Source organism: Lepidochelys kempii, chromosome 5, assembly GCF_965140265.1.
Source record: "Lepidochelys kempii isolate rLepKem1 chromosome 5, rLepKem1.hap2, whole genome shotgun sequence".
Lineage (NCBI taxonomy): Eukaryota > Metazoa > Chordata > Testudines > Cheloniidae > Lepidochelys > Lepidochelys kempii.
Genome location: NC_133260.1, coordinates 81,867,552 through 81,893,873, shown reverse-complemented (window position 1 = coordinate 81,893,873; position 26,322 = coordinate 81,867,552). Strand labels below are relative to the sequence as shown.

At 38.1% G+C, this 26,322-nt stretch overlaps 1 protein-coding gene across 1 annotated transcript in view; it reads left to right on the top strand.

The window, feature by feature from the left end:
• The window catches only part of FBN2 (fibrillin 2), a 254,203-nt gene that overhangs the window by 163,067 nt on the left and 64,814 nt on the right, over positions 1-26,322 (top strand). The window contains exons 27-40 of the mRNA XM_073344871.1: positions 494-619; positions 1,168-1,293; positions 2,235-2,357; positions 2,506-2,631; positions 5,993-6,118; positions 7,510-7,632; positions 9,333-9,455; positions 11,556-11,681; positions 13,631-13,753; positions 16,104-16,226; positions 20,838-20,999; positions 22,159-22,227; positions 22,909-23,034; positions 25,756-25,881. Coding sequence (XP_073200972.1) covers positions 494-619; positions 1,168-1,293; positions 2,235-2,357; positions 2,506-2,631; positions 5,993-6,118; positions 7,510-7,632; positions 9,333-9,455; positions 11,556-11,681; positions 13,631-13,753; positions 16,104-16,226; positions 20,838-20,999; positions 22,159-22,227; positions 22,909-23,034; positions 25,756-25,881 — 1,728 coding nt within the window. The remainder of the gene's footprint in view (positions 1-493; positions 620-1,167; positions 1,294-2,234; positions 2,358-2,505; positions 2,632-5,992; positions 6,119-7,509; positions 7,633-9,332; positions 9,456-11,555; positions 11,682-13,630; positions 13,754-16,103; positions 16,227-20,837; positions 21,000-22,158; positions 22,228-22,908; positions 23,035-25,755; positions 25,882-26,322) is intronic.

Here is a 26,322-nt window from a genome sequence, read left to right as displayed (position 1 = left end):
GTTAGCCCTCATCTATCCTCTGGGAGTTCTCAAAGATATTTGGTAACAGTTCTGAAATTGCTTAAGCACCATAGGATGAATTTCACCAGCTCCTGCCAATTTAAATCCATCTAACTTTCCTAAGTATTCTTTAACCTGTTCCATCCGTACTCTGAATTTACCTAAATATGTTGTTTGGTTAATACTCTGATTGGTGAGCATTCAAACAGAAATTGTCTTTGCCTGCTTTCTGTTCCTTTCAGAATATCTCCTTCTGAATGATTGAACTTCATAGTAATTTCTTACAAAACAAGAGAGTAGAACTCATTCAAGAGCCATTACTGTACAATTTAATTGCTTACCATATTACAGGAGGCGGAGAAGAGCAGTAATTACTTCATTTTAGCCTCTTTGTGAGCCTCAGAATCTGAATTACCTCCTAATGCTGACAGTTGCTTTTCCCTTCTTTCCCCCTTCATTAAGTTCCTTAAATGCCTGTCATGTTTCCTTTCAGACATAGATGAATGTGAACGTAACCCTCTCCTTTGCAGAGGTGGCACTTGTGTGAACACAGAAGGCAGCTTTCAATGTGACTGTCCTTTGGGACATGAGCTATCACCATCACGTGAGGATTGTGTGGGTGAGTTTGTTACCTGAGGATGGCATGTATCTGTGGTATAAAAGCTCCTTGTGACTGACAAGGATGTGGCTCCAGGAATATCTACACATTCCTGTCCTTCCTTGTTTCTGAATTCCTTCAAATTGAAACCTCAGGGCTTGACACTAAAAAGTCCTCAGTACACTAAGCATCCATTGACTTCAATGGGAATTGAGGGCACAGAGCACCTTGCAGGAAATGTTCTGCACTTCACAGGAGTGGACTTACAGAAATTATAAAAGAATCTTGTCAACTTTCAATTAAAATACATAAAAGCACAGAGTAAACTGCACAAAAATTGGTTCCTTTAGGAAATGTAGCTCTCCTCTCCATGTGCGTGGAGTACATTTTTGCTTTTTCACCTCTTCTATGAAATATCACTTGTTCAGTTGCAGTGTTGTTTTGTTACGTAGTTACTTCCAGGGATAATTTAAAGTATAGTCTCCGTCCATGCTTCCTTAGTGGCTCTGGCATTCCAGCAGCCATTTTTGAATGGTAAGTAATTGAACTGAGCAATTCTTCTTTTTCAGATATAAATGAATGTTCCTTGAGTGATAATCTCTGCAGAAACGGCAAGTGTGTGAACATGATTGGAACATATCAGTGTTCCTGTAACCCCGGATACCAGGCCACTCCAGATAGACAAGGCTGCACTGGCAAGTGTTGAATGCCTCCACCTTCATACTTTTATGTCATCTCTCTTTACATTTAATTTCCTGTTAAAACCAGTCAGAGCCAGCTTTTGTCACTATCCAAAGCAGCAACTCTTGGGACCCTCTCTACTCCAAGAGTTATGAAAAGAGCAGATTGTTTCAGTTTAAATATAGAGGAAAGAAGAGTGTGTTGCCATGCTGCAAAACCTCTGCACAACAGTGTGAGGAAAAAGCATTCTCATGATACTAATCCAGTCAAATCTCAAAAGATTTAGCTAAAGTCCAGATGGTAGTGGTCAATTTTATTCACTGATCAAAAACAGCAAGGGGTCCCATGTCACTGCTTTTGTTACTGATTTGCCCCATTATCCCCTTCCCCATCACATGTGGTACATACAGTTTTTTTTAAATGCAGCACTGTCACTGTAAATACTTTGATGGGAGAGTCTTTCTGTGTTTTATAACTGCGATTCTGTAGTTTAACCTTTGTTTATAGCACTACTGAGTTATAATAATTGGTAGTATGCATGTACTGTTAGGTTACCTAACTGAAGGGTTTTGACACAAATTCGTGGTATGGTTCAATGCTTTCACCTAGAGGTCTTATTAGAGTCTCTCAAATTTTCTTTCTACAATGTCTTCTGGTACCTTGTTTCCTTTCAAGTTCTCATCTTTACTTTCTTTGAATATTAGAGCAAGAAAATCAACAAATATCAACAAAAACAATGCCTAAAAACAGTCACTTGCTTCTATAGATAAAAATGAGTCATGAAGGACGGAGGGCTAACTAAACTGTACATCAGTGATATAAAGTGAGAATAGAAATTCAGAATGAGCTCATTTTTTAAAATAATTCCCTTGCTAAATAAAATGGCAAGCAAAGATGACTTCTCCTTGTGAAAACAGAGTTGTCAAATAATGTAGTCCAAATATTATTTTCCCAGATATCGATGAATGTGTGATCATGAATGGAGGCTGTGACACCCACTGCACTAACTCAGAGGGCAGCTATGAATGTAGTTGCAGTGATGGCTATGCTCTCATGCCAGATGTGAGAACATGTGCAGGTAAGCGAGGGGATAAAACAACATTATAGTATTTTCATGAGACTTCATTTTAAAAAATTCTTACATCATATCTTGCAGCAAAACAAAACATATTATTTTAGCAGATCCTTATCTGTATGTGCTGTACAATGATCTACTTTCATTCCAGATATTGATGAATGTGAAAACAACCCAGATATCTGCGATGGTGGGCAGTGTACTAATATTCCAGGAGAATATCGCTGTCTTTGTTATGATGGCTTCATGGCTTCTATGGACATGAAAACCTGTATTGGTAAGTACCTACAAGTTATATTTTAGCAGTTATGTTGTTGTGTGTATTTCCTGATGAATCACTACAAGCAGAATCAAATTGTGTAAGAAAAAATTGCTGAAAACAAAAATTTATAGTTTTGCTTAAGAAACAATCTTAACTGCTTTCCCCTGAAGAGAAAATATTTTTTTAAAAGTCTTTCTTTAAAAGTGAGATTAATCTAATTTGGGTCCATTAACACTAAAATGCCTTACTCATAATCTAAGTATTACTGCACGGTATCACTACCAGGCAGAGGTAAGGCTGTCTGGGTGCTTTGACTCATCATTTCCATAATGTAACAGATTTGAATTTCCTGAAAGTGGTACCTTAACGCTGAACTTCCTGGGTTTGTAATGCTTGGTTTGGGATAATTACATCATCCCTTAATTTTTTTACCCGTAAATTACTGATGTATACTCTCAAATTTAACTCTGTTTTAACAGTTCTTTCCAGTTTTTTTGATAGGAAGGTGGGGTGGGGGGAATACACACGTTCATAAATTACATACAGAAAACCTGTGAAGATTTAAGGGTACAAAGTTATGCACTTAAAATTTAGGTGATGCTGGAGTTAAGGTTGCCTATGTATTCCATTAACTGAACTACTGAAACTTATACTAAGCAATCATAAGGGGTTTTGTAGTGAATTTATTTATTCAGTTTGATTGAATTGTAACAATAAGGAAGATCGTGATGACGTGTTTTGATATGCAGAGTCTTAGTAGCCTTCATTTTATACATATGCTAGCCTTCTGAGAGAGGAAAATAGATGAAAAGTATCAGTGACAATAGCTCTATAACAGGGCGATCTGCTCCTTTAATAACCCAGGAGGGAGGCAGGGAGCAGCTGACCCTACCCCAGAGAGAAGCCACACAGACAGGTGCTGGGAATCAGATGATGCAGCTGATCCACACCTCAGGATTGTCCCACACTCTCATCTGGAATATAAAGGAGAGCTCAGCCATGAGGGGGGCGTGGGGAGAGTCAGGAGAGAGGATAATCTCTGGCAAACTGTCAAGGTTCCTCCCCCACTCTGAACTCTAGGGTATAGATGTGGGGACCTGCATGAAAAAACCCTCCTAAGCTTATCTTTACCAGCTTAGGTCAAAACTTCCCCAAGGTACAAAATATTCCCCCCATTGTCCTTGGACTGGCCGCTACCACCACCAAACTAATACTGGTTACTGGGGAAGAGCTGTTTGGACGCGTCTTTCCCCCCAAAATACTTCCCAAAACCCTGCACCCCACTTCCTGGACAAGGTTTGGTAAAAAGCCTCACCAATTTGCCTAGGTGACTACAGACCCAGACCCTTGGATCTTAAGAACAATGAACAATCCTCCCAACACTTGCACCCCCCCTTTCCTGGGAAATGTTGGATAAAAAGCCTCACCAATTTGCATAGGTGACCACAGACCCAAACCCTTGGATCTGAGAACAATGAAAAAGCATTCAGTTTTTACAAGAAGACTTTTAATAAAAAATAGAAGTAAATAGAAATAAAGAAATCCCGCCTGTAAAATCAGGATGGTAGATATCTTACAGGGTAATTAGATTCAAAAACATAGAGAACCCCTCTAGGCAAAACCTTAAGTTACAAAAAAGATGCACAGACAGAAATAGTTATTCTATTCAGCACAATTCTTTTCTCAGCCATTTAAAGAAATCATAATCTAACACATACCTAGCTAGATTACTTACTAAAAGTTCTAAGACTCCATTCCTGTTCTGTCCCTGGCAAGAGCAGCATCCAGACAGACACAGACCCTTTGTTTCTCTCCCTCCTCCCAGCTTTTGAAAGTATCTTGTCTCCTCATTGGTCATTTTGGTCAGGTGCCAGCGAGGTTACCTTTAGCTTCTTCACCCTTTACAGGTGAGAGGAGCTTTCCCCTGGCCAGGAGGGATTTCAAAGGGGTTTACCCTTCCCTTTATATTTATGACACAAACAGAACTGGAGACTGCAGGCCGGCCCCATGGAGCCACTCTGGGTTGGAAAGGGCCCTCCTAGCAGCTGCCATAGGACCCCCCCAGTCTGAACCCTTAACCAGACAGTTGCTAGTACTGCTTTTTGTATACTTTTCTCACTTTGCTTGGGAAAACAATAAACAGGTCACTGAAGAAAGGGACTGAAACCTAACCAGATATTAAATCTATGTGGAAACCCTTCATGAAGACCAAATAGGAAACCTTTGCCACAACTGCTCCCAACCCATGAGAGTTCCCTAGACATATTAGGGCCCCCTCTTCAATCCTCTCTGATTGGGACTCCTCCACTGAGACCCTGGAAAATGCAGAAGAAGTCCTGCATTGAAGTCCCAACAGATCAGAACTACAGGGATACATCTGAAAATCCCTGGAAATCTTACGGGCCAGTTCACTTCCAACTTCCCTCCCACCACCCCTATTTAAAATTGTGCCTATTGTAATTTATACTTATTTTATTTCTTTCAAAACGAAAACAGAGAAATCACCAGCAATGCCTTTTTATTCTCACCATAGTAATTCCCTTCATTGGCATACCCTAGTGTTACCATTTCATTTAAAGGGAGGTATAAAAATATTGGGCAATATATTTGGAAAGTTCCATCTCCCCTAACATTACTGAATTGTTTAGTAATATGAATCACGGCATCTTTATGAATTTCCTCATTTGACTGTTTGCCATTTACCTGATTTTAATGCTTGTCCTAATATAGAGGATTTGCTGTACCTCATAGTTATAAGCCACATTTTAATCAGGGGTAAATGCTTTCATTTAGATTTTACTTATGTTTCAATTATTATTTTAGTTTTATTTTTTCTAGTGACACTCTGAGGCCTAAAATACATTCTCACATATGTCATTCATCAAAATTTTAAATGATGAACAAACCTGTGAAAACTGAAGTCAGTTTGCAGATAATTCAAGACTACAAATAGGGCTACATTTGTTACATAAATTGTTCTCTGGAAGAAAGTCTTAATAGCACGGTTACAGTATGATGTTCATGTCTGAGTGTTTTTAAATTGATTTTACATTATTCTTTTAACAAATAATCAATTTCACAGTTAAATATTCAACTCTTTTATCTATTTTGAAAATGCTAATGTAATTGTGCAAGAATATCATCTCTACCTCTTTAGAGAATTGCAGAAATGAAGTGAGGAACGGTTGAAACGTAGTGTGTTGAAGACTAATATTACCTGTCAAATCTCAAGTAAACCTTGAATATTTTACTAATAGAATTATTGATTACTTCTGACTTTGATTAAATTCACCTGAAGGGTGAAAATATTTTCCTAAAATAGATAATGCTATTAAATGGCTGTAATATTCAAGTAATAATTAAACTATATCTGCAGATGTGAATGAATGTGACTTGAATTCCAACATCTGTATGTTTGGAGAGTGTGAGAACACCAAGGGATCCTTCATTTGCCACTGTCAGCTAGGATATTCAGTCAAAAAGGGAACAACTGGATGCACAGGTACAGAATATTTCCAGCATTTGTGTTATGCATTATAATTGTTATATTTTATCTTCAAAGTTTTAGTCTTTGTCACAGTGGGTAGCTCCTAAATGGATTTCACATATATACGTGTATGTATATTTCTGAGATGCATACATGCATTAGTTTTAGAGAAAAATTCTACATCAAGTAAATCTAAATAGCAAGAATAAGGTAAAAGGAGAGAGAATAAAAGAAGGTAAAGAACAGAAAGTGAAACCACATGCAGTCCTTTATTGAACCATCCTAGCAGCTGTACAGTATTAAAGTAAAACAGACTCATATTCTACAAATCCAGTAGTGGAAGAAAATCCTTCCCCTGGCTACAGAGCAGCTACTATGCTACACTGTTTGATGGATGCTATTTCAGCCTAATGACTCTCATCCTACTCTCTATGCATTGTCATGCCGGAGGCTTCCATGACACCTACCCATCTTACCCTCCATTTTTCTGCTGCTAAACATCATCCTTTCTACTGCAAATGGGGATGTCCATAGCTGCATAACAGGCAACTGGATATCTCCAAAACTGTACTTCTTAGGAAAGTTGGCAGTAGATACTAAATGGAAGCAAAGTTTTGATCACAAAAGAGGAGGGTTTCCCTGAGTTATTGTATCAAATAGAAATTTCAGTTTGCTCTTTTACTTACTGTTTTTGCAATGTTTGGTTTTGTGCAAGACTGACATTATTATGGTATGTATAAAACTGAGAAACAGAGATCTTCTGGAATGTACATTTTTGTTATATTTGAATTATGTCTGTTTTTAAAGATATTTGTTTTTCTCCTATTTATCAATTATTTGAGTCTAACAAGAGTAACATATGGTCTTAGATCCTCACAAGTGCTATTAATAGGGACCATTTTACATATTTTTGTCTCTTTTTTTCTAGCGGAGTGTAGTAAATACTTTTCTGTATATTCCACAGCCGTCACCCACTTCCAGGAACTAAATATTTTTTTCCTATAACTTGGCCTTTTGGGATTTTTTGCGTAATTGTCAAATCCTTTTTATGAATAAGATTTGCATGTATGCTCAGAGCTCTGATGGGCACATTTTTAAACAAATACAAATAAATAACATTTGTGTAAGATTACATGAATATCAAATAAAAACCTGATATTGTAGGAAATAACAAACCCAGTTTTAATATGTATTTGCAGATAAAGAAAAACCTGGAAATAAAATAGACTATATACTTTCCAGTAACACAAGCTATAAATATGAAACAACCTGCTTAAATCATTATACAGTATTTTTATTTTGAAACTATGCAACCGACATATGCAGTATGTTAGAAAAACATCACAAGTCAAATTTCCAGTAGCCTTGGCATTGAACTTTTATTGATCAATTTTTTTTTGCCTTAGATGTGGATGAGTGTGAGATTGGTGCCCACAACTGCGACATGCATGCCTCGTGTGTTAATGTCCCAGGAAGCTTCAAATGCAGCTGCAGAGAAGGATGGATGGGGAATGGCATTAAATGTATTGGTGAGTGTGTAATTACTGATGCATTTGTTTGGCTGAAAAGTTTTTAAATTGGACTCACTTGACTGTTTGAAAAAAATCATTTTATTCCTTCACATGTAAAGATCTATGGGCAGATAGAGAAATAGGATTCTTGTATTTCATTTATTTTTTTTTTGTTCTGTGAAGAAAAAAGTTTGCTTTCATCACAAACTCTTGTCTGTCTAGCAGTTTACTTTAAACAACTTAATATGAAATGATTCAAGTCAGAATACTTACGTTGGCTTACAATATTGGAAAGAAATGGAACACTTTAGTGCAGACATCTTTTGATGCATGTCCAGCTTTTGTAAGCTAAATTCAATAAATTATAGAATGGAGGATGAATTTAATATTTTTTCCAAAGCTTACGAGTAAATGTCAAGATGTGTAAAACGTTAAGTTCATTAAAAACAAATGGAAGAAACAAAATGTTGTGAGATTCTGGACCAGTGACTCAAAGAAGATCAGTTTCTATAAGTGAAAGGAAACTTAAAACCCATCTCTTATTGTTCTTTTTCTGTCTCTGCCACTGGTGCTGAGTCACCTTGGGCAAGTCACTTCAGTTCTCTGTGCATCAGTTTCCCCATCTGTAAAATGAGGCTAATGGTACTGACCTCTTTTGCAAAGCACTTTAAGATTTATGGGTGAAAATTGCTGTATAAGAACTAGGTATTATTTTATTATTTATTTAAAAGATAGCTCTTACTATTATAAGACAGCACTACATGCTAGATTTACAAAGGTATTAGGCATCAGTGGATGCAGATAAGCACTAAGTCTGATTTATAGAAGCCCCTTAATGAATTAGGCGCCTAAATTCCACTGATTTTCACCCGCATAGGTGCTTTTGTAAATCTTGCTCAGGTGACTATCAGTGTCTTACGGTGGCTAAATACCTTTGTAAAACTGCTCCGAAAGCTCACTACGGTTAAGCCATTACTGAGAAGAAGGGAAAGCCCCTCCCCTGCAAGCTTTTTTGTGCAAATTATTATCTGAAGTTTCATTGCATCAGAAAGAATTGTTGTTCTTTGAGTTGCAGATGTGTGCTCCACTTGCCAGATACTTTTTTCCTGCAACAGTTCCCACCAAGGTGGCACATGCACCCTGCTCCTCCTCAAGGCCCCTCCCTATGTAAGAGCGGTGCCGCCCTGACTCCCCTTAGTTCCTCCTTACTGCCAGTAGCCTAAGTCAGAGCTCCTTGTGTAGTTCTCTCCTCATGGTTTATTACCTGCGTCACAGCTACTGGTTGGGACTTTTTTAGTGGAAATATTTAATAGGAGTCAGTACCTGTAGCATGGTGTAGTGTTAGTTTAGTAGCACATATGCAGCATTCTCCAGGTTTTAAGCACTGTTTTGATTCCAACTTCTCTAACAAAGTACCAAAATTCAAGTTATTTAGGGTATGTGTCATTTGAACTGCAATAGCTTGTGCTTGGAACCACTTCATTCATGCATATAAACTTTATTGTAAGAGGAAAATTTTAAATTAAATCAATTGTATATTAAGCAAGTATCTCCTACTGGTGTACAGCATTGGTACAGGTGCCCTCCTGGCTATAGTAATCAACTTTGTGGTTTTTGCTGTGTATCAGCTAACAGATTAATTGCGTGTGCAGCATATTACCTGCTATAAATATACAGTTTTATTCTTTCTAATGTCTTGGTTTTCTTCTGCTGTACAGATCTTGATGAATGTTCTAATGGAACCCACAAATGTAGTGTGAATGCTCAATGTGTGAACACTCCTGGGTCATACCGTTGTGCCTGTGCTGAGGGATTCACTGGAGATGGATTCACTTGTTCTGGTAAGGAAGATCTAAGAAGTTTCTTGTAAGGGTAGTGTGGATACTGATTTTTTTCCCATTTTTTAGAAGCTTTGCAAAATTAGGACTAACTCCCAAAGGTGGAGAGAAGATTGTAAGAGCCTCTGCCACACAAGATGCAGGTCAAGATCCCTCCAGATCATTCAAGAAACTTGCTAGTGTGACCCACATACCTCCTGCATGTGGTGTTCTGTCCCATCTAGTGGCACTGAGACCATGTAAAGAGAGAGATCAAATGAGTCTGCTCTACAGCCTTAACTAAGAGCCAGTTGGCTTTTAGCTCATGCAGTAGAGGCTCATGCACTAAGTTCCTGGTTCGATCCTGCCTGTCAATGACTGCGGTCTGTTGGCGTTACACTAATAGAGACTCCTGGCTCTCACTTCAGCTTGTGTACCAAATCTGCAGGTGGCTGATTGGCTAGTGTTCTTGTCTACCCTACCCTCCTCCTCCTCCCCGCCCATCAGCCTGCTGTCACCGGTAAACTCTCTAGCCAGGAGCACACGCCGCTCCAGCTCCCCATTACACATCCTGTCCCTGTTGGCAGGATCCCTGTTGCAGGGGCTGCGGAGGGCAGCATCTGTTTTCTCTTTAGTATGCCAGTTTGGTGAGGATTTGATCATTATCATATGAAAAGGTTTTTTTAAGTCAGGTTAGAATTGAAAAATATATCATGTTGGTTCCTTTGCATTTGCTAATAGTTGGCTTTGAATTTCTGTTTTAAGAATGAACCTTTTCTCATATGGTAACTGAAAATCATCTGAAGTATTGAAGATTATCCTGATTTTATATATAAACACTGATGAGATCCTGTGTTTGCATGATTACAGTTTTGTCACCCCTTCCATGCATAATATAGACCTGCAGTAACATCTGTTTTCTTTTAAGTACTAGCATATTTTGTCCTGCTATGAGTGCAGGGGACTGGACTAGATGACATCTCGAGCTCCCTTCCAGTCCCATAATTCTATGATGTGTAGAATATGCTATAACGACTAGAAAGTAATGTTACTGCATGCTATACTTTTCAACTAACCTAAATATAGACCCAAATTTACTTCCATCCTAAATAGACACTGTCTTCTTTCTGTTTATTATGGTCAGTTGTTGACTTCATAAGTGCAAAATCATTAAAATATTCTTTTAATTGTAGTAGATGTAGTTGTAGTTGATAAATATGTGGTTTTAAATCAATGTTTCCCCCCTTCTGTTTATATGCTTTATTCTGGGTCATTCTCATATATTTTAAAACCTAGTATTTTAATATTTTGTTTTCATAATTTTGAGAGCGAAGCATTAATGAATAGAACGAATAAGCTGGATTTAGTATCTGGGTTCACTTAGTCTGGGTGATCTGAGTCATTTTTCATGTGGTTACACTGACTGCACTCTTGAACAACATTCCGATATATATGAAATGTTTATAAATCTAAATGATGCTAGCAAAACAGTCACATTTTAAAGGCCAAATATTGAAAGAACACCTGCAAAAATTAGCGTACTATGATATATGCCCTGAAATGATAGTTTAAACCCACAGACCCCACTGGTATTCAGTTTGTATATGCAAATAGTGTTTGTGTACGTATCATTTGCTCACACAGTTAATAGGGTTAAAAAATTGTGTGGAAAAGACAATTTACATTTGCATAAATAGAGATTTTTCATTTTGAAAATTTGCCTCTAGAAGTGCCTTATCTGAATAAATATTTCATTAGTGTATTTTATGATACACGTTTATGACTTCAGAAATAAAATATCCACCTTATTGTTTGTCAGAACTTGCCACTATTGGGTCTGGAAAACTTACATTGGTTCAAAATTAGATACTGTATGGGAAAATCTATTAGTGAAAATGTGAGTACATGGAGACCCAATGGGGTAAAAGATATTGGAAATAGTTGTTACCTTTTGTTTTTCTACATTCTTTTATATTCTGTCTTTGAATGGTGTATCTGCTTTGCTTTATATCAACAAATGTTGAACAGAATTTATTTGAATGATGAATGGGAAGAAACAGACTCACACTTGGATTATAAAATACATCACAGAAATTTAATGGCTGCTTACCTCTTCTCCTGCAGATATTGATGAGTGTGCAGAAAATGTTAATCTGTGTGAGAATGGACAGTGCCTGAATGTCCCTGGTGCATATCGATGTGAGTGTGAAATGGGATTCACTCCAGCTTCAGACAGCAAATCTTGCCAAGGTAAGTTACCAGTACTTCAACCTTGTTTTCTGAGTTTGGATTGGCTGCTGTGAAGGAAACCACAAGAAGTGCTGGAAGAACCTCAGCCTGGAAGCAGAATACACACAACATGCTTCATATGCTTCTCCAGCAAGGATTATGTTGCTGCATGAATTATGGTGAAGGTAGCTTTCATCTCTTATGAAGTTTTCCTGGTCTTGAGCCAAGAAACCTGGAGTAGAGGTTTGGCTCAACAAGTTTGTTTTCCTTATTCAGTTCTCTTGTTTTTGTCTAAGTGAACAGTTTGTGGAAAAACTCTGCTGACCACTGTTCTATTTAATACATTTATACAGGAAATATAAACTATTCTGATCACCACTCTATTTAATAAATGTATACAGGAAATTTGAACTGTGCTGTTCACTACTGTGTTTAAGTTACAACAATCCTAAAATTTCTCTTTGGAATTTTTCTTCTACCCGCTTTCTCTCTGTTGTATGTACTCTATTGTCTGAGACATAACTTTTAGCTGACAGTGATTTCACTCCATGTAGTGGTCTGAGGTCATCTCTCACTTACTATAACAGAAGTGTATGCGGACTCTGTTGTAGACTGATTTCTGTGTACTGAGTGCTCCAAAACTTTTTAGATCTTGTTTTAAAACACAAACATGTTAGTAGAACCTCATGACATCTTGGAAAGTGTAAACCTCTTGAAGAGACATCTAAGACCAGATTTTTAAACGCATTCTCTAAAATTGCACCCACAATTTTGCACATGCAGACCCCCATATATATACATAAATCAACTTTTTCAGCAAACGTGCTACTGAATATTATTTTTGTATTCCGTTTAAATTATTTTAATAAATTATACTAAGGTTAGGCCTTAAAATAGGTTGTCAATTTTAGCTTTAATTTTAAATAGGTATATTTTAAAATATAAACCTGTATTTAATTTAAATTAAATTCATTTTTATTTTTTATTTTTAATTTTCAATTTTCATTCACCCTGAGGCACATGTGCAGACATATTAAAACAGCCTGGACTTGCATTAATTTGCCTTCTCCATTTTCCAGGTGTTTATGAAACTGGGTTGAGCCTATGTCCATGTCTCCAGTTTGCTCTTGGAGGTTATATCTACATGACAGCTAGACACTTGCGGCTGGTCCATGCCAGCTGACACAGGCTTGTGTGGCTGTTTCATTGCTGTATAAACTTCCTGGCTTGGCCTGGAGCCTGGGCTCTAGGACCCTGTGAGGTGGGAGGGCCAAACCCAGAAGTCTACATAGCAATGAAACAGCCCGCAGCTCGAGCCCCAAGAACCTGAGTCAGCGGGCACAGGCCAGCCGCAAGTGTCCAGCTGCTGTGTAGACATATCCATAGTGTTTCTGGAAAGATGGGAACACTATGGGTATGTCAGCTCAGGAACTAGGGAGTGGTTAGCCTACTGCTCTCTACTTGGTGTACTTTGCATTCTTTCAAGGGGAGTTTGGTGAACTTTACACACATGCTTATCTACATGTGGAAACTAGGAGAATGGCAAATGATCAATCCCTATAATTTGTATTTGTTTAACAATGTGCTTTTCTTTTCTTTTTTCTTTTTTGTATATTTCTAAAAAGTAATTTAATAGTATTTTGATTTTAAAACTTTCTTTTTCATTTGGAATCTGGGGGATTAATTCCTGATAGCACAACTTTTCTTGCCAAATAGAAATACTGAACGTTCACTTTATATCTGAAGATTATTATAACAAATATGACAGGAATAAGAGATGTGGTGTCTTTAAAGCTACTCTTCAAAAATTCCTATGTTTTAACTTCTAAAGTATACAAGCAGTGCATCTGATTTTTCCAGAAATTCTATTAGTGTTTTATGTGTTTTTCGAGTGTTTTAGTTGTTCTTAAGATAGTGGACACTACTATTATGATGATTTGTAACTACTTGCTCTTCCTCTATTCCTTCAGATATTGATGAATGCATCTTCCAGAACATTTGTGTTTTTGGAACCTGCAATAACTTACCAGGCATGTTTCACTGTATCTGCGATGATGGCTATGAACTGGATAGAACTGGAGGAAACTGTACAGGTATAGCCAGTTCCATACAGAAATGTGGCACGTCTTTCGAAGAGGTGTTTAATGTACCAGTTCATCTATCTTTGCATTTTCCCTGCTGGATGAACATGGTAAAATCAGTTGATGACTAAATGGGTACATTTTAAACTATTTTTAAACTCTTTTTAACTATGTACAATTAAAAGATTCAAGCTCAAAGAATAGTTTATTTAAGAAAACAAGTACCAAAAAAAACACAAAAGTTTTTCTCCTATGCTTTCATCTATATTCCAGACTTAGTCACCCTTTCCTTCAACCTACATACTTCTCCCAAGCAGAGTTTTTTGTTAGCATGTATGTGTAAACATTCGTGTGTGTGTGCACGCACGCGCACGTTTTTAATAAAAATAAAAGAGTATGAATATGGTCGTTCTTAAGTATTCATATACAATTTAATTAAGATACTAGCTGGATTTATTATAAAGATTCAGAAAATATCTCTGGTAGTGGACCTCAATCCTGGCTGAGCTGTTTCAGCAATCCTTCTTTCAATCTGGTACTTGTTCTCTGTTTGATAACTGCCAGATGTGGACAAATGTGCACTAAGGAAGTAAACTTTTTTTTAAAATGTTCACTGTTAATTAAAATGTATGGAACATAATTCTATAAACATATATGGTGCTTTGCAGACATACAATTAAACATGGTCCATGAGGCTCGTCTGTTCCAGTTTAGACAGACACAATGCAAACACTTTTAAGTATTAGGGTAAGAGTGGGAGCAGATTCTGTAAAGATCAATGATGAAAGGCTAAACAAAAGAAGTGAGTTTTAAGGAGGGATTTGAAGGAAGACAAGGAAGTTCCTTGATGCATTGGAAGAGCAGTTGTAAGTGTGGAGGAGTAACATGAATGCTTCATAAAACTGAGAATGGATAAAGCTTCTACAGTTTATTTTTAGAAGTCTGGACCAGACTGTTCTTGTATTGGAAGTGGCACAGAAATCAAAGTTTTATAATAAGTTTTTTTTTTTTTTTACTCACACTTTTTTTAAAAACGGGAAAGGGGGGCGATGCAGGGTGCAGGCAGCAACAATGTCCGATATAGAAGGTGTTGCAATGGTGCAACTTAATGAGTGTGGAAAGCCCTCCATTGTGCACGGCAGACACAATCATTCTGTTATAACGGTATAATTCGCACATTGTCATGTTCTGTACAGCTTAGATACTTCAAGTAAGAGTGGACCCTATCTCATTCATTTTATTTTACATTCCATTTTCTTGGATTGCCTCAATTATTATTAAAAAATTTATTTGAGCATAAGCAAATAAATTTGTTAGTCTCTATGGTGCCACAAGTCCTCCTTTTCTTTTTGCGGATACAGACTAACACGGCTGCTACTCTGAAACCTCTGTTTGCCGATCATATAACTGTGATATACTCCTTATATGGATTTCTCAGACATGCTACTAATATTAAGAGTAATATTTTGATGAGATCTATAATTAGAAAGAACTCGTACAACATTGTAATTTTTTTCAAACACTTTGGGACTTCCAGCATTTCCTTATTTACTCAGTACTAGAAATTATATAACCTAGTTTATCCAGTCTCCAGTTAACCAGGTTTCCTGGTTAATTAAAGCTGTATTATGTCCTCTGGCAGAAATTGGTACTATGCATTGCTTCCCCCATTGGACAAAGTGCTATACAGCAGAGGCCTGCAGCGGGACTGGGATCCTGCAGGACCTGCTTCCATAATAGTGGGAGTGGGTAAAATGTATTTTGTTGCAGAAGGGATTAGGTGGGCAAAAAAAAAAGACCAGTAATTTGCGGGAAAACACTTTAAAACTTTCAATACTTAAATTTAAGTGAGGTTTAGAAAGAGGTTTGATGTCTATTATACGGAGTTAAAGTATTTTTACATGGTTTAAGCAAGATTTGTTTTATTCTTTTAGTTGTAAAAATTGTGTCTGAATTCTATTTATATATTAACTGACCACTTTTGTTTTTTATTTAGTAGCCTCAGGGAATCGGTCCCTCTTACGGGGTCTATGGTTTTTGCAGGTGGGAGTGGGATAAAAATGCAAGAAACAGTGTGGAAGTGGGAGAAACAGGATTGAAAAAACAGTCCCATGCAGAGCTCTACTATGTAGTGCTATACGTTATTTTGGTTAAATTAAGAAGTGGACAAAAGTAATGTTTCTATTAAATGTGTAAGTGTAGAAATTGTTCCTGAGTGTTTCTAGAAATGTCATTGCTTCAACTTCAGCTAAAAATAAGAGGTTTATCTTTCTCTCTCTCATTTGAATCATCCCCTCACATCGTTCCCCACATCGTTCTTCCATTAAATCAACAGATTACAAATGTAGCTTTCCCATTTTAGATATTGATGAGTGCGCTGATCCCATTAACTGTGTTAATGGTCTCTGTGTGAATACTCCTGGGAGGTATGAGTGTAACTGCCCACCAGATTTCCAGCTGAACCCAACTGGAGTAGGTTGTGTGGGTAAGTGAAAACTATTTCACGTAAGTATGAACAAGAGACCGCAGATCCAGAGGCCTCTTGTACTGATACTAGATCATTTGTAAAGATAGAGGGCCACATTTTGCCTTGTTTTGCATCCTGCTCAAAATCAATGAGGGCAGATTTTGGTCCAGAAAATCTGAATCTGTTACTGTCATGTTATATATCAAACCATGCTCCTAAATATAGATTTACCAGTTTTAAATACTGTAAACATTGTCCATTTTCTTAAAATACATTTTTTTGTATATACCAGAGTGTTTGTTATTTTCATTACTGATTCCATTTTCTGGATGGACCCATGTTTTTGATTTTAGTAATTGAGTTTTAAATCCAAGAGTTCTCATGGGGCTGATGTACACTTCCTCTGAAGTAGATTTTCAGGACTTGGCTCACTGGTGTGCTTAAACCTATATTGGAATTAGAACTGCATGTAGTAGCCATTTGGATTGAAACCAACCTGTGAAAGACACACTTCAGTGCAGTTTGTGTAATTCTCTCTGCTTTACTCTGGCTTAAAGTAAGCTTAAGTTTACTTGTCCCTTTGCAACATGATATAGAAAGATAGTCTTCTGATTACAATATTTACTGGAAGTCAAGCAGTTCAGGTGCTAGTGTAATGGGTGTCACAGACTTTTTGTGTGACACTTGGGCAAATCATTTAACCTTTCAGATTGGAAATGTCACCAAAGGCCTCTTCACTTTGCTTTCTGGGGATGTCTTGGGATTTTTTAAAAAAAATTTGTATCTATAGTAATTTTAAAAAATGATTATGTTTGCTATTGGTCTAAGTCAAATAAATAAAACCTGATTAAAACTTTTGTTAAAGAAATGTGAAATTCTGTCGGAATGGATTCTGCTGCTCAGCTCTTCCCTCGTTCTACTTTTCCCTGTAGAATTCAAAGGGGCTCACTGTCATTGCTCAGGGTACCAGGCCACCAGCAGAACAAGTTGGCAGCTCAGCTTATCCCAACCAATTTATTTTACAGTTTCAGGCTGTGATTTTCAAAGGTACCGAAGAAAGTTAGGTACCCAACTCCCTTTGAATTTCTGTCAGATTTGGTTGCCTGACTCCACTAGTTTATTTTGAAAATCCCAGACTCAATTTTTATTCATTTTTTGAGCTGTTGAAATCTAATTTCAGCATCTAGTTCCCCTTTCCATCTCGTGAGCAGAGGACTCACTAGAGCACTGAGAATCTAATCTTCTGGGTCCTCTGGTGCAGCACATTTCTACTAGGATACCTCTGGCCTTCCTCAGCCAGAGGCTTCTGTCAGGCAGCTTTTCAGAAGCTTCTGAGGGTGAGTCCTGCCCTGCCAGTTGCCAGCTGACCCTCAATCTGCCAGAACACGGGGCTTTCAGTTGGATCTGTGTTTTGGGGCTCAGCCCTCCTCTCGAACTTCAGCTCTGGCATGGGGAACTTGAGTAAGAGCTCCAGGATTTATCCAGAAACATTTTCAAAGGGGAAGAGGACCTATACAGCCTGTTCAGGGGTAACTCCAGAGTCCCCCGTGCACCCCACCACCTAAAAAACCCCAGAAGCCAACACCCCCGACTGAATAGCTAACTTGTAACTTTAAAGAGCAAATGGGAGAAAAGTCAAAGTTTTTAAATCTTTTTCATTCCCACTCTGAGGAACCGTTTGCTGAGTCTTTTCTCCTGCACAAAGACCTTTTCACAGTATTTTCTGTCAGACTCACTGCCTCTCACACAGCCTGCAGCATGTCTGGGTGTGCAGAGAAGAGAAGAAGCAACTCTGACTGCAGTCTGCTACTTCTTTGAAGCTCTGTCTCAGGCATCAGCAGACAGGGAATTGCACATATCCTCACTTTTCTGGTACAAGGGTTCCAACTCTCAGAGGCGGGAATGAATCTCTCCCTGACCTCCCTCAACAGTCTGGACTGCTGGTTATAGCGAAAAGAACACTCCAGGGAGTTTGTACCCAGACTAGAAGTACCTAAGAACTTAATTTCCTATGCAGCTGCACCTGTGTAGGATTACAGAAGGGTAAGTGAGAAATCCTTTTGCATGGGTAAAATTAGATCAGTGTGCTACTACGGGAAGCACTTTTTAAAACAAGGATAGCCCTTTGGTGTGGAGAAGCAATAGTTCATTAGAAATTCACTAATAATATAAAATCATCATCATCATCCTTCCTCATTTTCCTTCTCCAGCAGCTCTTCTCCTGGAGGATTAGCTATCTGATTCATACCATGAACTCTAAAGGTGGACACTCAGAGCTTTTCCACCTAAGTACTGTGATACTATAACCTGCAAGATAATACCCATAAACAGACCAAACAGAGGAAGAAGTTCTCAAAACTAAGGGAAAATATCTTCCTCTCCAAATAAAGTTGGATACAATGTTTCCCATGCTCTTGATCTTTGAGGACATCATAGGATCTGAATGGGAACTGGAGGATAAAACTAACGTTAAAGAAAACATAGAATTTTCATGAACTGTGGGAACTAGCGCAGATAGCAAAAATCAGTACAGGTCTAATCTCATCAGAAAAATACATTGTTCACCTTTCAGAAGGGTTTTTTCCCCCAAAAGATCCCATAGACCATATGAGAGAGGGTACTCTACACAAATATTTTTAATTCTCACCTTTTGAATATAGTCAAAAAGATTCCCTGTAAGAAAGATTTACTTGGTGGCCACCAAATGGCTCATTAGTTTAAGGGTGTGATTCTCACCTTGGGTATGATAGGTCCAGGGTTCAAATTCTGGCCAAATCTTCACAGCAGTATATAGAATATTAATTCTTGGCAGTCAGTGTGATTTACAGAAAGAGCAATGTCCCCAGTCTCAGTGGCTACACAGAAGCTATCTGTATGCCTGAATACAGCAGAAAATCAACCCAAGTCATCACAGGAAGATGAGTCCAGAGGATGTGCTGCCACCTAACCCAATTTATATTCTGAACTCTTACATATACACACTGTGGAAGCAAGCCTTACAGGATGGGGAGTGTAACTGGAAGACAAATAACAGGAGTTATGGGACCAAGAAAAAGAAAGCGTCATCCTTCTTAAATGCACAGTTTGTGCTGTAAAATGTCTACAAATTGCCTCAAAGGATACCACTTTCCAGTTCTATTCAACAGCACCACCATTGGCGTGTCTGAACAAAAACCAGAAATGAGCCATAATTCAAAGCTCTTCTCAGAAGCAATGGAAATAATGTCTTTGACAGAAAAGAATCTTGTGTTTTGCAAGGCAATTCATGTGAAGGGTAATCTGAAACCAAAAATAAGAAAAAAAGAACCATGGTCATCCTGATAAATCCGCACTAATTTTTGGACTTGATAATGCCAGCCAAAGCACCTGGAGAAAAGATTAGACCAATTGAATCAGGGGCCCATTCTTCATCCTGAGATGCTGAGACCATCTTTGATTGAAATTTTATGCACTAAAAATGAAGTGTAATTCAACGGGAATTGTCTGTTAGGGAGATTGATACAGTTTTGGTATCTAGACAGGACTGAACCAGAAAATTCAATTTATTTAGACATCTGGGAAACTGTTCCATGAGACAGTCAAGACTTCATCTGCAAGGTCTCTAGCGGTAACACAAAGAGGAATAGTCTCGGCCTTATCAGAGAAAATTTGCTGAACAGTATTGTGATCCTCATACAATGCATTTACCAACTTCTATAAAGTGGATTTCTGTTTCTCCGTAGAGTAATCCTTTAGTGGTAAAGTGCATCATGGGCCAATGCCCAAAAAATTATTTGAAATTACAAAACTTATATGAAGGGAATTTATATTTGTCTATTATTCTACTGAAATAATAAATAGTAATGATGATGATTGTTTGATTTCTTCCTTCCCTACTCTGATTCACTACTTGCTGTTTCCCCTTAGTGAAGAATGAGGGGAGAATCTACGCAGCAGAATGGAAAATTTTTTACCATAATTTTCTTTCTATTCCTTCCTAATTCTACCAACCCTAGTTGTTTTAATGGCCAAGCTATAGTTAGTAACAATTTTTTTTTAAAGTCTAAAGGAACACTACTAATACACAAAATTTCCTTAAAGTTAATTAATGCAGTTTCAGATTGTTGTCTTGCTGCCAATAACCAATTGTTGAAGAGTTTTGAAAGAGTTTGAAGCACTCTTCTGGTGGCTTGAGGTGAAGGGTAGGGTTGTGTCCTGTATTCCTGCCCTCAAGAGCAACACTGGCCCTCCTCTGAATTCTGCAGGGAAGAATCATTGCCATTCATGGAGCATAAAAGGGAGGAGCTACTAACAAAAAGAAAACTCCGGTAAGAAATTTTCCATTCCCCATATTAAAATACTGGGAATAGTAAAAGTGCTATACCAGTATATGCTGTGAATTTTGAAGACATGCAAACTGGTGTTTAAGAACCTTTAAGAAGAAGCAGCAGCTATATTGACCATCACCTTCATTACTCTTGATACCCCTGAATATTAATGTGCATTAGCTTTTTTACCTTACCAGTAACTCAGAAAGATACAGCAGCCAGGGCCTTCCATCCACTAGTAGCAAGCTTTAATATGATTGTTTGATTGTTCCTTCATCCAGGCTGGAAAGTGCAACTATAGCTGAATGTGTTTTACATGTAGATAATCGTGTTGGCAATTGTTACCTAAAATATGGACCCCGAGGGGATGGCAGCCTATCCTGCAACACTGAAATCGGCGTTGGAGTCAGTCGCTCCTCATGCTGCTGCTCTTTGGGGAAGGCCTGGGGAATCCCCTGTGAGACTTGTCCCCCTGTAAACAGCAGTAAGCATTTTTAAAAATTTTCTTACAAAAGGTGCTAATATGAAAAAGTACTTACAATAATTTAGTGTATGACAATAAACAGACTATTAAAATATCTGGCAAATTACTTCATAAGCTTATTCTCTAACAATCTTATTGTTGAAGAAAGTCTCCATCTTATTCTCAAAGGTGATGCATAGGCCATGGATCTCGGAATCAAGAGACCTGAGTTTTGTTCCCAGCTCTGCCACTGACTTGGTGCCTGTTCCTGCACCAGTGAGGTCAATGGGACCAGAATCAAGCCATCACTGGTGACCTTTGGCAAATCACTTCACTTTTCTGTGCCTCATTTTCCCTTGCAAAAATGGGAATAATGGATAAAATTTTCAGATGTTCCTAAGTAACTTTCACACTTAGGTGCTCTTAAAATTTTATCCATTAACTGCACTTTTGCAGGTGAGGAATACAGGTACTTACATCATGCTTCTTATCCAGAGAACTCCAAGTGCTTTATAAAAGTGAGCATCATTGAATAAAATTTTTCAAAAGTGCCTCAGTAATTTTGCCCAATGATACTTACCTTTGAAAGCACTCGAGGTTTTAGGTATGAATAGTGCAATGTAACTACTAAGCATTATTATTTTTATTATTTATTAAGTTATAATACTATACAGTCTAATTTTAACAAATACTCATCTCTGTTGTACAGTAGTAATAATTTCTAGGCCCTAGTTAAGATGGTAGCCACTTTCTACTGGGCATTACGCAAAGAAGACACAGTTCCTGCCTTAGAGGAGCTTACAGGTTAAGGCCTCGTATGCATGGTTACCAGTGTTATCTTAGACTTTCCAAGATGGAAGCCTATGCACTTCCTTGACTTTATACACTATGATTAGTCCAGTGAAGTCAATGGGACTATTTGTAGTGTGTATGTCATTGCAGGTCAGAGTGCTGTTAGGTTAAAACAAGTTAAACGACAAGGGGCAGGGATCGTGTTTGTGCACTATATTTGTACAGTGCCTAGCACAATGGGGTCCAGGTCCTTGACTGGAGCTTCTTGGTGTTACTGTAATGCAAATAAAAAATAATTATGGCATTTAAAATACCATTGAAATTATAAATTATCCTTAATACCAGTGTTTTATTCTACAAATAAGTAATAACCCTTTTTTTCCTCTAGCGGAATATAATACTCTGTGTCCAGGGGGTGAAGGATTCAGACCAAATCCCATCACTATTATCTTAGAAGGTGAGTTCATCCTGAATAATGGCTGTTATGGTTGCAACTTGACAAAAGGTGACGTTTTCAAAAGTTTTCACAATAGGAGGATCATTGATGAAGTGTTCACATTCATTGAATCGGAAAACCACTTATTAACATGAATAATACTAGAGTGGCAAATTCAAACTGGTGCTTGTGTGAGCAGTTACCCAATAAGGATACTCAAAACCCATTTGAGTAAGTAAATTTGGTGTTTTATAGGTGAAACAGATTTACATATATTTTGTCCACCTCATTTATTATACAGGCCTTCAACATTTGCCCCCCAAAGCAAAAGACAACCTAACAAAAAATATAGTTTAATCAATAGAAGGTTAATGTTGCTGCAAACATCTATCATAGAGTGAAAGCCTGGTCCAAGTGAATTTCTCATGCACTTTCAGCATGCAGAAATGAAGTGTTAGATAACAAACTCCCATAATCAATCATGGAAGCTGAACTCCTTATGTTCATCATGTTGAAAATTTGCTACAGAATATGTGGGATAATCACATTCCCTCTTCCCTTTGATAATAAAGTACAGATTTAGAAGGAAAAAACCCCAGTGAAGATTAACAGTTACTAGCTGGTAACATTCCAATGGGATGGTTAAGATCTCTTGTTCCTTTACATTTCAGAGTGAGAATATGGCCTTTTCTCTCTTTACAGATATCGATGAATGCCAGGAGTTGCCAGGTCTCTGTCAAGGTGGAAACTGCATCAATACTTTTGGCAGCTTCCAGTGTGAATGTCCTCAAGGCTACTACCTCAGTGAAGAAACACGGATCTGTGAAGGTGAAATTCTGCAGTATCTTGTCCCACACCAATACACACGTTTGCAAATATTTTGGTCTTTCAGAGTTTTTCTCCGGATGCAGAAAATTTCATGCATAGAGAGTAGTTGATTGCAGATTCATTTTCCATACAGAGTGTAATGGTAATCTTCATAGCTATTATGATTCCCTAATATATTGCCTCTCTCGTTTGTAAATACAAACATACGTTTGTGGTACTGACACTAACAAAGAAAACGTGTGTGCAACTTCACAAGCTTCACCTTGTGATGTTTCCTCGTATTTCTGTCAAGTGGGAATGTTTGGGGGGATTCATGTTAGGGTTGATCTAAGAACTGGAAACTCCTCAGAGCCTGCTGTTATCCCATCTAGACCCTGTGTGATGATCCCTTGCTCCCCTTCATCCTTAGATCCATTACCCCTCTCCTGCAGATAGTAGGAGGTGTACAGGAGTAAGACTCCTTCTGAGTAAGTGCATCAAACCTAGACAAATCTTATGAGGCATATTGTAGGTTCCCCTAACCCCATCCCCATAAGCTGTGTAGGGAGCTTGTCAGGCCCCATCAGCCTCTCTAGCCCTTAAGAGTCTCTTAGCCTACCTCCCCTCCAGAAACCTTATGTGGCTTATCTCAGGCCCTCTACCTCCATGGTGACTTTTTGTAGTAACCCCCCTCATCCCTCATTTGGGGGTTGGACTAGATGACCTCCTGAGGTCCCTTCTAACCCTGATATTCTATGATCCCAAATCCACCTCCTACCTCTGCAAATACTAGGAATCCCATTCATTCTGACAAGTCTAAACAGGATGGTTATTCCTTGCCCAACTACGATATTTAGGTTTTTAAGGCTTATTAAAGCCTATTTATGCTTATCGAGTGTGGTGGATCCCTGCGGTTGAGGGAGTTTTTAGGGCCTTAACAAGATGCCTAAGGCTTGCAAGGGGATGGGATGTCTCGAGCATGTGTCCCAAAGTTTTCAGGGTGCTGGTGGGCATTAAGACTTAGAAAGGGGCTCCAGACTACATTCTTAAGTCTATAGGAAGGGTGAAATATCAATAGTTCTATTGCCTTATTGCCCCCCCACCCGCTGCCACATAATCCTGTGTTCATCTGTTCCTATGCTCCCTTTAATTTTCTGTCCCTACTCCCCACTCTGCCAACACCCTTCATGTCTCCCTTCTACATTGCCCTCTGCTCTGCTGCTTCAGTGTCCCTCTAGTCTCCTCCCAAGCCCCACACTTGCATCGCCAGTGCACTTCCTAAAAAGTGCACAATGGGAAGAGGTGAGGTGTGGAAATAGTGGTCTAGCAGGGGCTTGTGAGGGCAACATAGCAAGGAACATTCCTCCCTTGAGTATATGAATCCAGTAAACTTTTAATTGTCTCCCATTTTCTATTCTCAAGCCTGGCTGTGGTGGAAATAAATACATTTTAGAAGAATAGTTTAGCTAGTGACAACCTTTTAAAATATATCTTATTTTATGTACAATTTGTCTGATTAACTTCAATGGTATTAGACAAATTTTCCCTCAGGATTGGCTTACATTTTGAGGTCTGTCTTTGCATGGAAAAGGGACAGAGACTTATTGTTGTTTTGAAATCAGTGCTTAGGTCTCTGCAATCATTTGCTGGCATACTTTAAACTCATTGGAGCCATTCTGATGTTAGTATTTAAATGTTAATAAGTTGGCAAATGAGAGTTTAAGTAACTAAACTTTGTTCTTTTGTAGTAGATCTCAGCTAGGTAAATTCAGTAAACTACGTTTTATTTCTCCCCTTCTTTGGTTTTTTGGGCAGATTTTTTGCTACCAAGTTTCAAGAATGTTAAAAGAATTTTTAACTGTCATGATCACTTCTGTTTTAGGATGTCATAAATAAGTTACCGCTTCTTCAAATCATTTCAAATTTGTTCGGAAAAATCCTACTACAACTTCTGACCAGCCTACCAATTCTGAGGCCAGCATTCCTTTATTCATTGCGTTTAGGTGAAGAGTGAAAGCAAAATTGGGTTTGTAATGGAAGCTCTTATTTCAGACGTAGCTATGGAGTATGCTACGCTGGTTACACACCACAAAGAAAGATAAGACCTATATCTTAATGAGGTTACAATATCAATGTAGCTGTAATGTGATAATGGAGGGTTACACACAATAGGGAAAAAGATAGGGTGAGGAAGGACAAGGGTTACAGCAACAAGATTATGTAGTTATTCAGCATATGCATGTGCATTTCTAAAAATGTGTTTTGAATAGATATTGATTTTCTCCTTTTAGCCACCACAGTAGAAGTGAATCTGAAGGAGGGATTTGAATGAAGAGAGAGTTATGGGTTGGTGGACCACAGTAAGGAGTTAATTCCTTACATGAGGGGTGGCATGGAAGCATGGTACTGAAATGCCTCTGGAAGTGGCAGGCAAATGAAATACTAAGGCTCACATCATTAGTGGAGTAGATGGGACAGGAAGTGACTCAGCTTCAACAAATCTTGAATTCTTGACAAGTGCTGTCTTCCACTTCAGGGATTGGAGGAAATCAAACATACAGGAGAACAATAATACATTTCAGCTGCTGCTACAAAAGCCTGTTTAAATCAAAGCTGAGCAGTTTGCTGAGCTTCTTTGTTATGTTGGAGTAGTTTAATATGGACTTATTCCTTATAATTATTTAATTGGGGTTGTTCCTCTTGTCTCTTTGTGAACTGTACTTTTTCATTTGTTCTCTCTAGATATTGATGAGTGTGTTGCACATCCTGGTGTCTGTGGCCCTGGGACCTGCTACAACACGCTAGGGAACTACACCTGCATCTGTCCTCCAGAATACATGCAGGTGAATCGAGGACACAATTGCATGGGTATGTAAAACTTGTTTACCTGACATGCTGTAGTGATCAGAGCTGTTTTAGACCTCATCTGGCTGCTTAAAATCTTCCCTGCAAGAAGGCTGACTTTGAAATCTTAGACGTTTATAGCTTCCTTTAAGTGCCTTATCAGAACATAAACTTAAATGATTGCAACTGCAATGCTTAAAAGCTCTTGAGACGATATCACCTTTTCTAACCTTTATTACAAAACTGCCACGTCAGATATCCATGAAAGAGTGTGGTGTTGTGTTCTCTAACAGAAGTCAGAGCTTTTCATTTTCACACATAATTTTTTGTATGTATATTTGGCTTCCAGCTGGTGAGTCTGCTAGAAAATGGGTCTTAAGAACAGCTATTTTTTTTTAAGTTTCTTTGCAATTTTTCTCTTTTCTAAGGCATCTGTGACCGAATGGAGATGGAACTGTATCATCT